Here is a 15,967-nt window from a genome sequence, read left to right as displayed (position 1 = left end):
TAATTGGACAACTAAAAATATATAGAAAAAATTAGCCGGGCATGGTGGCGCATGCCTGTAATCCCAGCTACTCGGGAGGCTGAGGCAGGAGCATGGCTTGAGCCCAGGAGTTTGAGGTTGCTGTGAGCTAGGATGACGCCACGGCACTCTAGCCTGGGCAACACAGTGAGACTATGTCTCAAAAAAAAAAAAAAAAGCTCAGACTTTGTACAAGATACAGGCCATGCTGGCTGCAGTGTGGCCAACATACTTAATAAAGCCCTGTGAAATCTCTTTATATTTAAGGTCACAAACGGTCAGACCAACCAGGGTTCAAACTCAGCCTCCACCACTTACTAGCTGGAAACCTTAAGTTACTTAATTTCTTTGAGCCACAGTTTTATTTGTAAAAAGGGAATAATAAACTCCTAAGGCTGTGAGGATTAAATGAGATGTCTGACTGTGCCTGGTACACTGCCTAGGCAGGCTATGGTGGTGGCTATGATGTTTATCTTGTCATTTTCATGAAATGCCACCCCTGGCTTTGTGCTTAACTAACCACCTTCTTACAATGGTATTTATTTCCTGTGAAGGAATGGATATTCCACAAGATACTTGTTCTGCCAAATCTTAGATGAAATGTTTTTACCTAACTGCTACCTCTTCCAATCACCAAAAAACAAATAAACAGGTTTAAGGGAACTAATGGTAAAATTTAAATCTGAGAAAGTGAAAACCTGTTAGCACACTATATCCAAACTGCATGCTAATATACCGATGTTCCTGATTATTTTACACATGCTACAAAGGTGGTAATGAAAAATACTTTCTTTTCCTGGCAAACTATTAAGGAAATAGAACTCAGTAATACCTAAACAACAGTGAAGTGCCCAAGAGGGTAGACTTGATAATTCATAAGCTTAACTACATGGGAAATGTAACTATTTGGTTGTAATTGAACTCAGACTAAAAACAGTATGTTTAGCTGTATCTCACACATTCACAATTTACAGAATAGCACTGAACAAAGCCATTCTCAACCTCTCTCGAATAGCAAATGAAAAGAGTTCTAAACATTCAAGGGGAAGCTATTGTATAAGCCTTTTTTTTTTTTTGAGACAGAGTCTCGCTCTGTTGCTTGGGCTAGAGTGCCGTGGCATCATGGCGTCAGCCTAGCTCACAGCAACCTCAAACTCCTGGGCTCAAGCGATCCTTCTGCCCCAGCCTCCCGAGTAGCTGGGACTATAGGCACACGCCACCATGCCCGGCTAATTTTTTCTAAATATTTTTAGTTGTCCAACTAATTTCTTTATATTTTTAGTAGAGACGGGGTCTCGCTCTTGCTTAGGCTGGTCTCCAACTCCTGAGCTCAAAGGATCCACTGCCTCGGCCTCCCACAGTGCTAGGATTACAGGCGTGAGCCACCGCGCCCGGCCTGTATAAGCCTTTCTTTAATGTCTCCTCTGTAGACGAGCCTCTTCTTCCAAATTCTTATCTTTTTGTGTGAATTTACTATTAATTTTAGAGCTCAGAGATGCATAACCAGTGAATAAGAATTACAGAGTCAAGATACAGCTCACAGGTGGTCTGGCCCACGATGCAAACAGTCCTCTATTTAAAAAAAATTGTTAACAGTGCTTACTAAGGAGACAGAAATTGAAGTAACCTGTATTTGAGATCATCTGTTACATTCCAAACCAAAAAAAGGGACTTCTATGGATCAACAGCTGGGGTTCAGAAAATGCTTAACTATAGAAAATCATTCTTTAAAGGATAGTTTTTATAATAGGATTTTACTCTTAGCAAGTGTGTAACGAAGAAAAAAAGAAAAGGTTTATGTTTAGGAATACCTATTAGGGATTTTTTCCAGTTACCTCAAGATGAAGTACCTTTTAATACATGAAATACATTAAACAGCCAACAGAAAAGAAGGTTGTACAACAGAGACATCATGTTCACTTTCTAAAAATTTGAGTCCTGACACAATGGCCTTGCTTTAGGGTAACACGAAGGATGTCAAACTTCAAAGCAAAATGGAAGACATTTTCTGACAAGGCAAATGTACAGTTCTGAGTTTCCAGATGCTTCCTGATACAGTTAGCATTCCAAGTGAAATCAACAGCAAGAAGTAGAATCATCTTCACTGCATAACCATCAGCATAGCTGTGGTCTACTGCTTCATCTCCCATTCTCGAGGGAGAAAGGTGCTCGCTGCCAGGCACTGTTGAATCAGTGAGTGCTGATATGTGCCTCTCCTCTTTACTTGAGGGCTTCAGTCCAGCCACCTTGTTCTGTGGGTCACATGTAGTCCTTCCTGAAGCATGTACCACGTTACAAAAAGCCAAGTTTTAAGAATTAAAAACAGGAAGAGTCAGTCACAATCCTGAATGCTGTGAGGAGGGAGGCTATAGGGCATTCAAACAAAGGATTAATAAAAACAATGTCTACACGGTTCGTGGCAAGGCCTGAAGAGGAGAATTAAATTTTCAACCATGAAAGGGGTTCCCCATCACCTAGAGACTGAGCTGCCTGCCTGGAGTGGGGACTGACGTGGAAAACCAATTCTATTGCAGGTCTATACATGGTAATTGGCATAAAACATGATAGAAGTAAACAATTCTTTTCTTTTGAGGAAAATGGCTCCTAAGGGAGTGCGTGAAGTTAGAGTCCTTTTTCCATGGTCTTGCCTATTCAGCCATCCAGAGCTTGAAGGTCCTGTCATATGAGCAAGTGGCTATGAGCTGCCCATCAGAAGAAATGTCTAAGCCCATCACTTTGCCTTCATGGCCAGCCAGAGTCTTCAGTGGGGACCAGCCTGGGTGGGTCCAGATCTTGGCTGTATTATCATAGGCACCAGTGAGCAAGAAGTTCCCATGGATGGCTACAGGAGAAGAGAAGGGGAATGGCTTGAGGAATTCAAATATTCAAAAGAGCATAAGAAAACAAAAGCACGAAAATCTGCAAAAACATATTTCAAAAAAGAGTTATTTCTACATTCAGAAAAGCCCAACACTGATTCTATATTCCTACTAGGCCTCCAGGAAAAGGTGACAACCACAGGTGACCTAAGGGAACAAATAACATTGTTTTGGTTCTTTTGGTTCTTTCCCTGATAGACAATCTGTTCAGAATATTAAGGATTCAGTGCTTAGAACGTCCATGGAGGAAAGAGGAAGCAAAACATTCGTGGAAGTCTTCTTTACTTCCTGGCAACAAGCAGCATGCTTTACCATAGTTCTCTCTAAGGGCATGGCAAAGGGAAGGAAATTATAATTTGCTCCTTTAATAGAGGTCAAATTCTCTCCTCTTCCACTTCTCAGTAAAACTAAAGCCTGGCCTACATTTTCTGGAAGCACAATCCCTGTGTGTCTGTTACTTAGGGCCTAAAACAGAAGGAAAGCTTACGCTCAAACTTGACACCGGTCACTAAGTTCTGATGGGCAGGGATGGTATAGATGCAACGCCGCTGTCGAAGGTCCCACACTTTGCAGGTGTTGTCACCGCTGCCAGTTGCAATGTGGTAGCTGTGGATTAGATGCATTATCGAAGTTAGAAACCAAGTACTTTCTTACCAAAAACCCTTTCCACCTCTGTGTCAGTGAGTTTATTTTACCCATTTGGGGAGAAATTTATTCCATAGATTTCCTTCAGGTGGCCTTCTAGGAACATGATACAACGTCCTGTGCGTAGGTCCCAAACTCGACCAAATGCATCCAGTCCCCTGATAAAATAATTTATAAATGAACACTTTGAATCCAGTTCTCTATGGAAGCAGAAATACGTAAGAGGTGAGACTATTGAGATACCCGGCTATGCAGAAGAAGCCTTACCCGGTGCCAGCCAAAGAGCCATCTTGATGGAAGGCGATGTCATACACACCCATGCTGTGGCCTTCCTGATGCAGGATCTCCTCCTGAGCCTCCAAATCCCATAAGCGCCATGAACGGTCATAGCTAAAAACAAATCACACTAATAATCAGGTATTCATTCAGTTTCTAAAATGTATTAGGTACTACAAATAATTGTAGCTGAAGTTAATATGATTGACTCATACAATCACATTAATAGGAAATTCCTTTCTGGCATAAATAATGCCTCAGCAACTAAGCATATCTGTCTTAGGTGCTAAGCAGGAAACCACAGACTTGCTGTAAACCTTCTCCTGGGGCTATTATTTTAAGAACAGAATTCCCTATGAATGGCCCAGCAATGATTCTGTGGCCATCTTTCTTCCTCCATTCCACTGTTATGTCCCTTCATTCATTGAGCATTTATACTTTTACTAGGGCCTAAATTAGATGTTGGGGATATAAAAATCAATCACAAATAGATCAATAGAACAGAACAGAGAGCAGAGAAACAGACCCACACATATACAGTCAAATGATTTTCAACAAGGGCACTAAAACAATTTCAACAGGGAAAGGAAAGTCTCTTCAATACATGGTGGTGGAACTGGCTATGCACATAAAGACAAAAGAGAAACTAAAAAAAAAATGGGCAAAGCACATGCACATTGCATAAAGAGGATATGCAAATGGTCAATACGCATATGACAAAGTACTCAACACCAATGGTCATCAGGGTAATAAGAATTAAAACTATGAGCTACCACTACACATCTGTTAGACTGGACAAAACAGTAAGACTGACAACACCAAATGTTAACAAGGATGTGAAGTAACCAGAACTCTGGGAATGTAAAATGGTACAACCACTTTGGAAAATTGCCTGGAAGTTTAAAAGGAAAGAAAAAAAAAAAACAAAACAAAAATGGCTAGGCACGGTGGCTCACTCCTGTAATCCTAGCACTCTGGGAGGCTGATGTTGGAGGGTGACCTGAGGTCAGGAGTTCAAGACCAGGCTGAGCAAGAAGGAGACCCCGTCTCTAAAAAAATAGAAAACTTAGCCAGGAGTGTGGTACGTGCCTGTAGTCCCATACTCCCAGCTACTCAGGAGGCTGAGGCAGGAGGATGGCTTGAGCCCAGGAGTTTGAGGATGCAGTGAGCTATGATAGTGCCACTGCACTCTAGCCAGGGAAATGAGACTCTGTCTCAAAAACAAACAAACAAACATATGTCCACAAAAATCCCTGTACAAGAATATTTATAGCAGCTTTATTCTGACTAGCCAAAACCTGGACACAGCCAAAGGTGTACGTCAACAGGAGAACGGATAAACTATGACATAGTCATACAATCAAATCAAATAATCCTCAGCACTAAAAAGGAACTACTGATATATACAACAACACAAATGAATCTTAAAATGTTACGTACAGTAATAGAAGCCAGATACAAATGAATTCATACAGTATGAACAGACAGAATGAACTTATGGTGATAGAAATCAGATCAGTGATTGCTTTAGCGGGGGGGGGTTTGACTGGGAAGGGGCATGCAGGAACTCTCTGGGATGACAGAAATGTTCTCTGTATCGACAGGGGTATGGGTCACATGGTGTTATGCATTTGTAAAGAATGACAGAATTGTACACTTAAGTAAATCCATTCCACGGCATGTATATTATACCTCAATGAAAAAGTTCTTTAACAGATTCTGGCCTCAATGAACTTATAGAACCAGAAAGGGAGACTGATTTGTTGGCAGAGAGATTATAATACAATGTATAGCAAAGAACTATACACTGGTCAAGAAAGAGAAGAAAGAGTAAAAATTCTAGTTTTCTGGCAATTAGTGACTTTGAAATTTCAGATTAATTGCAATTCAAAAGCAAATACACTTAACCCTAACTATATTAAACACTATCTTCTGATTCCAATTCACAGCAGGCCAAGAAAATCCTACTTGAAGATCTCTGCTCTAAAACTTTACCTGGTAGATAGCCATAAAGGGTTAACAAGATGCCACAGGCCTATACGGATAAAACAACAATAGGATGGCTTACCAGGTGGTGCCCAGGAAACGCCCTGATGGATGCCACATTACCCGGGCCACACGCACTGTATGGCCTTCAATATCTGCCACCGGTTCATCACTTAAAAGGAACCAAACATACGCAACTAAATGATTCTATAGACACATAAATATTCATTAAGTTTATTAACGGTTGTGCAGATATACTCATTCTGTACAATATGAGGGGCTAAACTGTAACTATACTTGGAATTTGTTAAAACTTTAGGGCTAACAATAATCTAAGCCACCTCCTAAGGTTTTAAAAGATTTGAGACTATTTCGTGTGCTCACAGTGCACAACTGCCCACAGCACTTTGATAAGCACTGGCTTTCTACCTCAATTCACTGCGTTAATAAACTCTTAATCTTAATGGCACACCATTAGGATTAGAGATAAATAAAAAATACGTTAGCCTGATAAGCAAAATAGTCACTCTGCACCAAAGGAGTGCCTGGATTCTAGAAAGAAAATATACTTTGGTAGAGATGTGAGCATACAGAAATCAGTTAGTTTTGGTACAAGTGGATTACAGGTAAATCTTTCTTAAATTTAGGCCTGTTCAAAAATGGGAAAAGGAACTGCTAAACAGACAGAGGCTTAGTCTCATTTTGGTGGCCATTAAATTCTGCTTAACCATCAATCACAGAAAGAAGATCTGAAACTGTTATAACAAAAAGGAAATAAACATGAACCCTAAAGAGGGCAATTAAAAAGGGAACTTTGTCAATGTGCATACATAGAACCAAAGCCCCAGGGGAATAAATATTGCTAAGTATTACCAAAGCCAATTAAAACTTGCTGTGCTCATAGGTGAGACCCTGTCTGGCAAAGAGTGTAGACACTAATTAGCTCCTTAAAAATTTTTTGGAATAAAAACCTTTATATGTTTTCCCAAAGAAAGAAAACTAAGCAATTAAATTCAGATGTCTTTTAGCCAACAAGGTGCTTCCAAAATTTTCGGTAAACAATAATCATAACCACATTAAAAAAAATTGCTGTAGTTGGGAAATATATTCTAGGTAAAAGATGACGCTATTGGGAGGAGACATCACTTCCTTGGCAATAGTGCTAGACAGAAACTCACTTTCTTCTCCCCTATGGCTGTTTACCAAAAACCAACACGCTGCCAAGAATATTATCTTTAGACAATCTACCTCTACTGTGTAGGAGGTAGGTTAGATCTTTCTGGAATAAATGGAGCTGAGAAACAGTGGCCACTAGGCTGGAGGCAAAAATCAAGGTCCAAAGTTAACAGTCAAGAAAAACATGGCACAACTCCTCTGGTGAGAAAAGGTCTAAGAAAGAAATCCTCCACTTTATTTTCACACTAAGTTACCGTGACTCTTAGGGCATCTCTCACATTAACCCCGAGGTCCTGAAAGCCAACCAATCCACTAACTACTTTAGTGATGGCGGTATGGACCACAGAACAGTAATATTCACCTGTCAAGACTCCAAAGCTTCACAGAGCCATCAGCAGCACAAGAAGCCAGGTTGACATCTTTTTGGTCCAAGGAGATAGTGGATTTAGGATGGAATACAATAGCTCCTACATTTGTGTTATGGCCTAAAGGAGTGTAAAAGATGAAAATTAAAGGGCTCCCACCACCTTATAACCTGTGTACAAATACAGACTATGATGAATAATACAGATAAGTATACATTAGGAAACGTGGACATACAGAGTGTTAAAGTGACTATTCAACTATTGAAAAATAAACTATTTCAATGTAAGCTACTATTTAAAAAAGCAAAACAGAAATAAACTTTTTGTTTTTTTGGTTTATGGATTATAAAGTGCCAGAGTGTGACTGGACATGAGAGAAAAGTGGATGTGTATGAAAGTCATTATATTCCAGCCTTGTAGCCAGACAAAACCAAGTCAAATGAAATCAAGAATTAATGTTGTGTGTACTGAGTCTGAGTATCAGGAAGAGTTTATGGTGTAACAGAGCTCATCCTGGGAAAAAGACGGAGATTTATACGAAACTCTAACTTACCTCGAAGAGTGTGAAGGAGGTTGCAATCAGGAACAGACCAGAGCTTGCAAAGCCCACTCCTATCAAATATAAAGGAAAGCATCTCAGCCAGGGTTGGTCTGGGAAGGAAAAGGTACCTTGGTAACATTACTAAAGGACAATCTTTTCTCACCTCCAATAAACATTACAGTGGCTGACAGAAAAAAAGAAATAAAAGCCTTATAATTTGAAGGGTTATAGAAGAAAAGGTTACAGCCAGGCTGCAAGCAACCAGAGGCCTCTACCATAGTGTAATTAACATTGTACAAGTTGCTATTCTCCTTAACTTTTAGACTAATTTTTGAGGGAAGGTAGGACAAATTAAACTATTGAATAAGAATAATATTAATAATGATACCATCTCCTTAAATATGAATAGCATTTTGCCACTTACAAAGAACTTAAATTTTTTAAAGACCTTTTATTTTGGAAATTTTTCAACAAATTACTTTTTTTTTTTTTTTTTTTTGAGACAGAGTCTGGCTCTGTTGCCCTGGCTAGCGTGCTGTGGCATCAGCCTAGCTCACAGCAACCTCAAACTCCTGGGCTCAAGCGATCCTCCTGCCTCAGCCTCCCGAGTAGTTGGGACTACAGGCATGTGCCACCACGCCCGGCTAATTTTTTCTCTCTCTATATATATATTTTTTTTTAGTTGTCCAGATCATTTCTTTCTATTTTTTAGTAGAGATGGGGTCTCGCTCTTGTTCAGGCTGGTCTCGAACTCCCGACCTTGAGCGATCCACCTGCCTTGGCCTCCCAGAGTGCTAGGATTACAGGCGTGAGCCACGGCGCCCAGCCAACAAATTACTTTTGTATCTATTACCTCAAATGATCTTTATAACAGACCTGTGAAGTAAATAGGCAGGAATTTCTACTTTATATTTGAAGTAACTGGGGTATAGTTTCTTAGCCTTCTCCTGAACCAGTCTTAATTTCTGCCTAATCAAGTAGTTCCTGTGCATTCAATGTAAGTTTTCTCTCTCACTAAACAGCCATGTCCCACAATAAAACAAAACCAAAATAAAATGAACAACAAAGTTACCATATCCTAAGAGTTTTCTGCATATGTGGTGGTAAGCAGAAAACAAAATAAAGATAAACAGTAATTAATGTTTACTCGATGCTTAGCACTATAGGTACCAAGGCAAAATGCTTTATAAACACTATCTCACCCCATCTTATCTCTAAGGACACTGAGGCTTACAGGGATTAAGTATCTTAGCTAGGTCACATAACTGAAAAGGAAAAGCTATATTGAGGTGTGGATACTAGTTGGGTCTATAAGTAACCATATGAGCTGCTCCAAAACACAAGTGTCAAGAACAAGACAGACTGATACATGTCATGGATCTCTGGGGTCCCTGGTAAACCGTAAGAATGGTTAACACATTGACTGCCACACCAGAAAAAAAAAAAATTTTTTTTCCTTGGGGCCACGGTGTTTTATTACGAAAACAGAATAAAAACTTTGAAAACAAAACAATTCTCTCTAACTTAACGAAAAATTTGTTATTTTTTATTGTTTTCTGTGTGTGAATTATATGCAACTTGAAAAATAGTTCTCGTGGCTCCCAAAGTGAAGAGACAAGAGTTACATATGCTTCACGAGGCTCTGGGCTCAAAACTCTTATGAGTTAAATACAACCCACATGGCAGTTAATGCGTTAAACAAAGGTTATACTGTATCATACAGCGGGCAGAACAGTAGCATCTGTGATCATGAGAAGTGGAGGAAAAGGACATAGAAATAGACATCTAAGACAAATGCTAATTTTTTCCTGAACTTATCACCCATTTAGGAAAAAATGTCACTTTAAAATGGAACTTACCAACAAGCTGTGGCCAGCATCTTAGAATTGGGACTAAAGTGACAGTAGGAGATAGGCCGATCATCCCCAATCTGACTGCAGAAATTATTCAAAGACTTCAAAAGAGAAAAAAAAGGACAAATGGTGATCATTGATAGTAATAGGTTAATCCAAGAGTTCTGAGGCTTTTCTATCATTTAAAAAAAAAAGGCAACTTCCATTTTAAACCACCCCAAGATTCTTCTATAGTTTTTTTTACTGCTGTTAGGAGACAATTATATTAATAGATGGAGTCAACGCTTATCTGAAACTCCAGCATGCTGTTTTCTATAGCCTTAGTATCACTAGCTTCTGTGTCAGCTAAATATAAACAGAAAAGCCTGGAGAAATCTAAAGTACACCTTTGACATACTAAAAGGGAGAATTAAAGAGTAGAACCATTGGCCTGTCCTGAGCAGAAAGAATAGTAGGTTCCTGCCACCTTAACTGATGGCTCCTTTCCTAACAAAACAGCTCGGGGGTGGGGGGTGGGGGGGCGAAGGGAATAATAATAGTTACCTTTACCTTCCAGAAGTGCCCAAATAGGAAAATCTAATAAATATTAAGAAACTTTAAATATTGGGCAATCACTGAGAGTATCTTACCCGCAGAGATTTGTGCAGTTCCTGCATCTGGGAGGTTCTAGTTGTCTCAGGAATCTCTTTATGGAGACGAGCCTCTTCCAAGCGTTTCATTGCCCTGTGACACAGAAAAAACACTACTGTAAGTACATGGGTTGTAAACAAGGGCCCACACATGTATCTTACTCAATTTCATTTAACAACCTGGGTCATTATAAAGCAGACCCTCAGTGGCTGAGATGAGACATACAAAAAATATGCTTCTTTCTTTTCCTTACCTAGGCAGTGAATAATTAGCAATCCACAGTCTAGCCACCTTTAAGCTGTTTGGTCCTTCATGGTACCAGGTTTGCTGATACTGAAAGGAAAATTAAGAGCAGAAATGTTAAGTCTGAAGCATTTCTGCCTCTCCCGCGGCTGACAATTCTCTATCATAACTGCCCAGAGAGAAGGTGAATTAGTCTGATAATAGGATAATGTCAGACACATGTGCTTTCTACTGTATTTTTTTCTGATGTCTTTTAGATAGTTTCTGGTTCCTTGTTAAGTTACACCAGGAATGCAATGATTCTTTCATGACTGGAAAGCTTACTTAGCTCCATTCATACCTACACCGGAAGCACAAACTATTGCCAACAACTGTTCCTGAACAGTAGCGCCTTCAAGGACATTTTTCCCCTCATCCTAGCAAAACAAACCATTGAAAGCAGAAAATGAGAGAACTATTCCCTCATCTCCTTCATGTTTATACTGTGAAGGCAAAGACATATTCTACCTCTTCTTTGGACTTCTTAGATTTCTCATCATCCTTCTTGGTCTTTTTTAAGGCATCAGTACCAACTACTGAGAGGATATTTCTTAACCTGTAACAAAAAAGCAATTTAAACACTATTGAGATAAGACTGTAAAAGAGTACATCTTCAATGGGAGCATGCTTCCACTATTCTCTCACCATCCAAATCCTTAGCAAACTTCTTTAAGAGTCAAGTGGGCATGCTTAAATTTCCAGTGTGATTTCTTTCATTCAGTCTTCTTTATTTGAAAATTCCTTAAATTGAACTACAAGCAATTACTCTTTCCAGTTTAGAGTCAACTAGCCCCCACACTGCCACCTGGTCTGTAAAGACAGCCAACCTTCACTCAATGCCACAATGTGCTGGATACTGACTCAGGAACTAAGTATATCACAATGACTAAGAATCAGTTCTTGATTTCAAGTATCATAGTCCTGGGGGGAAGACAGAAAGTACCAGGGAACTATAGTGCATTATATTAAGTATCATGGCAGCAGTAAGCACAGAGTGCTAGAGGATCAGGGAAAGGTTCATAGAAAAAGTGTTACCTAAATTGAGTCCTCACTAGTCAGGTCAAGGGGTCAAGAATGGGAAAATGATAGTTGAGGCAGTGTGTTAAACAAATGTAAAAGTCTGGAGGTTAGAAAAACATGTTGAACTTGGAATCATAAATAGCTCAGTATGGCTAGAGCATGGAGTACAAGAGGAAGACTGGGGAGGAATAAGGCTAGAAATTTAAGAAGGGGCCAGGTCACCAAGAGCTGCTAAAGCCATGCTAAAGAGGGTTTACATTTGAAAAACATCTCTGAGAAAGTATGGAGAACGCATGAAAAGAAAAGAATAAAGTCATGGAAATCAGACAGTATACTGTTGTAGGAATCCTGAGTCATAACGGTGGACTCGAATTAACACAGTGGCAGTAGTGATTCAAAACATTCATCTAAGGGGCATGTTAAGGAATAAAATAGACTTTGCTGATGGAAAAAGCAAACAATAAATAATAAAGTATAAGAAAATAATATCCTATGACAGAGAATAATGGAGGGGCTTACTTTGCAAGAGGTCAGGTGTAAGGAAAGGCTTCTTTGAATAGGTGGCATTTACGCTGAAACAAAAGAATATAAAAGTTCTAAAAAGGCAAGAGAGAGGAAAAAAAAAAAGAACAATTATATGGAAAGACATACAAAGAGCTACAGTATTCCAGCAGGACCAACGTGGCTAGTCTAGTAAATTGAGGAAGAGTGGTACAGTGCAGGGTTGAAGAACTTTATATGCCATGATTTGAAGTTTTTCACTCCAAGTATAATGAGACACTCTAGGATTTTAAGCAAACAATTAACAAAACACGTTTGGGGCTATCACAAGTCTAGATGTGCAAGCAATGGAGACAGAGCAAAGAGGACAGATTGGAGGTATATTTCAGAAGTAGAATAGACTATAGTTTGCTGATGGATTATAAAGGAGCTGAGGAAGGTTTTCAACTTAGAATTGTACAAGAATAGGAAAGGGGTGGGGAAAAGATTTCAATTTAGATGTCTCAAGTTTGAAGTGACCATGGGGTATTTAGGCTACAAAGAGAGATTTGGGAATCATCAGAATCTATCAATACATGGCAAATGATACCATGGGAATAGATCTGATCACCCAGGGTGAGTATAGCATAAGACAACCTGTAAAGGTTAGGCAGGAAAAAAGGTTTAGCAGGTAAGTGAGAAGAATTAGCTAGATAGATAGGAGGAAAATCAAGAGCACTTGGTCTTACGAGAGTGAAGGAAAGGGAGTATTTCAAGAAGAGGTGGTTTGCAGTGTATTAGGGCTATTCTTAGTAAAGATGGGTTGATGACAAAAGAACAATTTCAATGTGGTAGGGGTCAATCAGTTTGCAGCAGGTTGAAGAGTAATTGTGGGTAAGGACTTTAAGAGAATAAATATAAACCCTCCCAAGAAGCCTGATGATGAAAGGGTGAGATGGCGCAGTTGACAGAGAGCCAAGAGGGGCTCCTCACAATTGTATACAACTAGCCGATCACTAAGAGACTTTGCAACCTCAAAATCACAAGAGGAGTATTATCTGAGGACAGTACTCCTCTTCAGTAATATCCAAAAAACATTTATCATTATGTCTTAGGCCACTGACATGGAATGCATTTGATGTCTAAATTTTCAAAGCTCAACAAGAAATGTTTATCCAACTCAAAACTTCATGTTGGGGAGGGGAGGAAGGGAAGAGATCAGCACTGTCTTCACAGTCTATAAAGAAAAATCAATAGTAGAATAAAAATTGGCCTAAGACTCAGATTATGGGCTAAACAATACAAACATACCTTAAGATATTTTTAATGCTATCTGAAACATTCCATTAAAGTTTCAACTGAAAGATCAACTGAAATTTGGACAAGAACTCTGTGATTAATAAAGAAAAAAGTAAATATTTAGAAAGGGCACCTTTCTCTTCTTTCAGCAGGGCCCTCTCCAAAAAGCGTGATGGGTTCCCCCAAGGCTCTAAGGCAAGCCTTGACCTCTGAGTCATCTGTGGAAACGTTGATTTGCCGGGCTCGCTTCCTTCTTTCAAACTCAGCCAATACTTCTGCCTGTCGCTCACTGATGTGCTCCTCAATTTCAAACACTTCTCCTATTAAAAAAAAAAAAAAAAAAAAAAAAATCAGGTTTTTTTCAAATGGGGGAAAGAAATAATTTCTAACAATTGGAGTCTGTGTATGCTCCTAAGGAAAGGTTACTGCCTAATCTGTTACACACTTTATCGATACCGTTTACTGTTTTTCAGTTTACTAAGTTATGCCAAACACATAAACATAAATGACCCAGCTTTAAAAGGCAGAAGAATGGTTCAAGCCACCTCTTATTATCATTTGGCAATCTTACACCTGTATAAACAGACAACTTAGATGAGATCAGAAAGAGTACAGAATATCTTTAATGAATACATTAGCTAGGCTTTCTATCCAGAAGATAAAACAGAAATGTTATTTTAACAATTGCCAAAGCTATACTCTAAAACAGTCCCAGTATAGGAACACTTGCAAACGTTAACTAGTAAACTTGAAATAATTACTATGAAAATGAGATTTCTATGACTCTAAAGCATTTGGGTAATTTAGCAACTAGTTTTAAAACCCACACCAAATATAAGCATTAGGATTAAAAATTAGAGGTATGGTGATGATGTGGTTATATTTAAAAACAGCATAAACAGATCCAGGTAGGCCAAAGGCAATACATGTAACCTAAACATTTGTACCCCTGTAATATTTTGGGGGACAAAAAAAAAGCAGCATAAAAAGTTTAAAAGAAAATGATGTGTGGGAAGATTAATAAGAAACTTGAGGAATAAGGCTAGAAATTTAAGAAGGGGCCAGGTCACCAAGAGCTGCTAAAGCCATGCTAAAGAGGGTTTACATTTGAAAAACATCTCTGAGAAAGTATGGAGAACGCATGAAAAGAAAAGAATAAAGTCATGGAAATCAGACAGTATACTGTTGTAGGAATCCTGAGTCATAACGGTGGACTCGAATTAACACAGTGGCAGTAGTGATTCAAAACATTCATCTAAGGGCCATGTTAAGGAATAAAATAGACTTTGCTGATGGAAAAAGCAAACAATAAATAATAAAGTATAAGAAAATAATATCCTATGACAGAGAATAATGGAGGGGCTTACTTTGCAAGAGGTCAGGTGTAAGGAAAGGCTTCTTTGAATAGGTGGCATTTACGCTGAAACAAAAGAATATAAAAGTTCTAAAAAGGCAAGAGAGAGGAAAAAAAAAAAGAACAATTATATGGAAAGACATACAAAGAGCTACAGTATTCCAGCAGGACCAACGTGGCTAGTCTAGTAAATTGAGGAAGAGTGGTACAGGGCAGGGTTGAAGAACTTTATATGCCATGATTTGAAGTTTTTCACTCCAAGTATAATGAGACACTCTAGGATTTTAAGCAAACAATTAACAAAACACGTTTGGGGCTGTCACAAGTCTAGATGTGCAAGCAATGGAGACAGAGCAAAGAGGACAGATTGGAGGTATATTTCAGAAGTAGAATAGACTATATTTTGCTGATGGATTATAAAGGAGCTGAGGAAGGTTTTCAACTTAGAATTGTACAAGAATAGGAAAGGGGTGGGGAAAAGATTTCAATTTAGATGTCTCAAGTTTGAAGTGACCATGGGGTATTTAGGCTACAAAGAGAGATTTGGGAATCATCAGAATCTATCAATACATGGCAAATGATACCATGGGAATAGATCTGATCACCCAGGGTGAGTATAGCATAAGACAACCTGTAAAGGTTAGGCAGGAAAAAAGGTTTAGCAGGTAAGTGAGAAGAATTAGCTAGATAGATAGGAGGAAAATCAAGAGCACTTGGTCTTACGAGAGTGAAGGAAAGGGAGTATTTCAAGAAGAGGTGGTTTGCAGTGTATTAGGGCTATTCTTAGTAAAGATGGGTTGATGACAAAAGAACAATTTCAATGTGGTAGGGGTCAATCAGTTTGCAGCAGGTTGAAGAGTAATTGTGGGTAAGGACTTTAAGAGAATAAATATAAACCCTCCCAAGAAGCCTGATGATGAAAGGGTGAGATGGCGCAGTTGACAGAGAGCCAAGAGGGGCTCCTCACAATTGTATACAACTAGCCGATCACTAAGAGACTTTGCAACCTCAAAATCACAAGAGGAGTATTATCTGAGGACAGTACTCCTCTTCAGTAATATCCAAAAAACATTTATCATTATGTCTTAGGCCACTGACATGGAATGCATTTGATGTCTAAATTTTCAAAGCTCAACAAGAAATGTTTATCCAACTCAAAACTT

General features: G+C 39.0%; 1 protein-coding gene across 1 annotated transcript in view; it reads right to left on the bottom strand.

Annotated features, from left to right (window-relative positions):
• Window positions 1-1,818: 1,818 nt before the first annotated feature.
• PRPF4 (pre-mRNA processing factor 4) overlaps window positions 1,819-15,967 on the bottom strand; it is a 17,139-nt gene continuing 2,990 nt past the window's right edge. The window contains exons 3-14 of the mRNA XM_012641177.1: window positions 13,584-13,770; window positions 11,120-11,207; window positions 10,623-10,702; window positions 10,369-10,462; window positions 9,746-9,840; window positions 7,899-7,957; window positions 7,342-7,465; window positions 5,887-5,976; window positions 3,810-3,932; window positions 3,593-3,700; window positions 3,385-3,503; window positions 1,819-2,860 (exon numbers count right to left, since the gene is read on the bottom strand). Of these exons, the coding sequence (XP_012496631.1) occupies window positions 2,667-2,860; window positions 3,385-3,503; window positions 3,593-3,700; window positions 3,810-3,932; window positions 5,887-5,976; window positions 7,342-7,465; window positions 7,899-7,957; window positions 9,746-9,840; window positions 10,369-10,462; window positions 10,623-10,702; window positions 11,120-11,207; window positions 13,584-13,770 (1,361 nt within the window). The 3' untranslated portion in view covers window positions 1,819-2,666. The remainder of the gene's footprint in view (window positions 2,861-3,384; window positions 3,504-3,592; window positions 3,701-3,809; window positions 3,933-5,886; window positions 5,977-7,341; window positions 7,466-7,898; window positions 7,958-9,745; window positions 9,841-10,368; window positions 10,463-10,622; window positions 10,703-11,119; window positions 11,208-13,583; window positions 13,771-15,967) is intronic.

This window comes from Propithecus coquereli, unplaced genomic scaffold (genome assembly GCF_000956105.1).
Source record: "Propithecus coquereli isolate 6110/MARCELLA unplaced genomic scaffold, Pcoq_1.0 Scaffold163, whole genome shotgun sequence".
Taxonomy (NCBI): Eukaryota; Metazoa; Chordata; class Mammalia; order Primates; family Indriidae; genus Propithecus; species Propithecus coquereli.
Note: the sequence above shows the minus strand (reverse complement) of the source record. Positions and strands in the feature narration are given on the sequence as shown.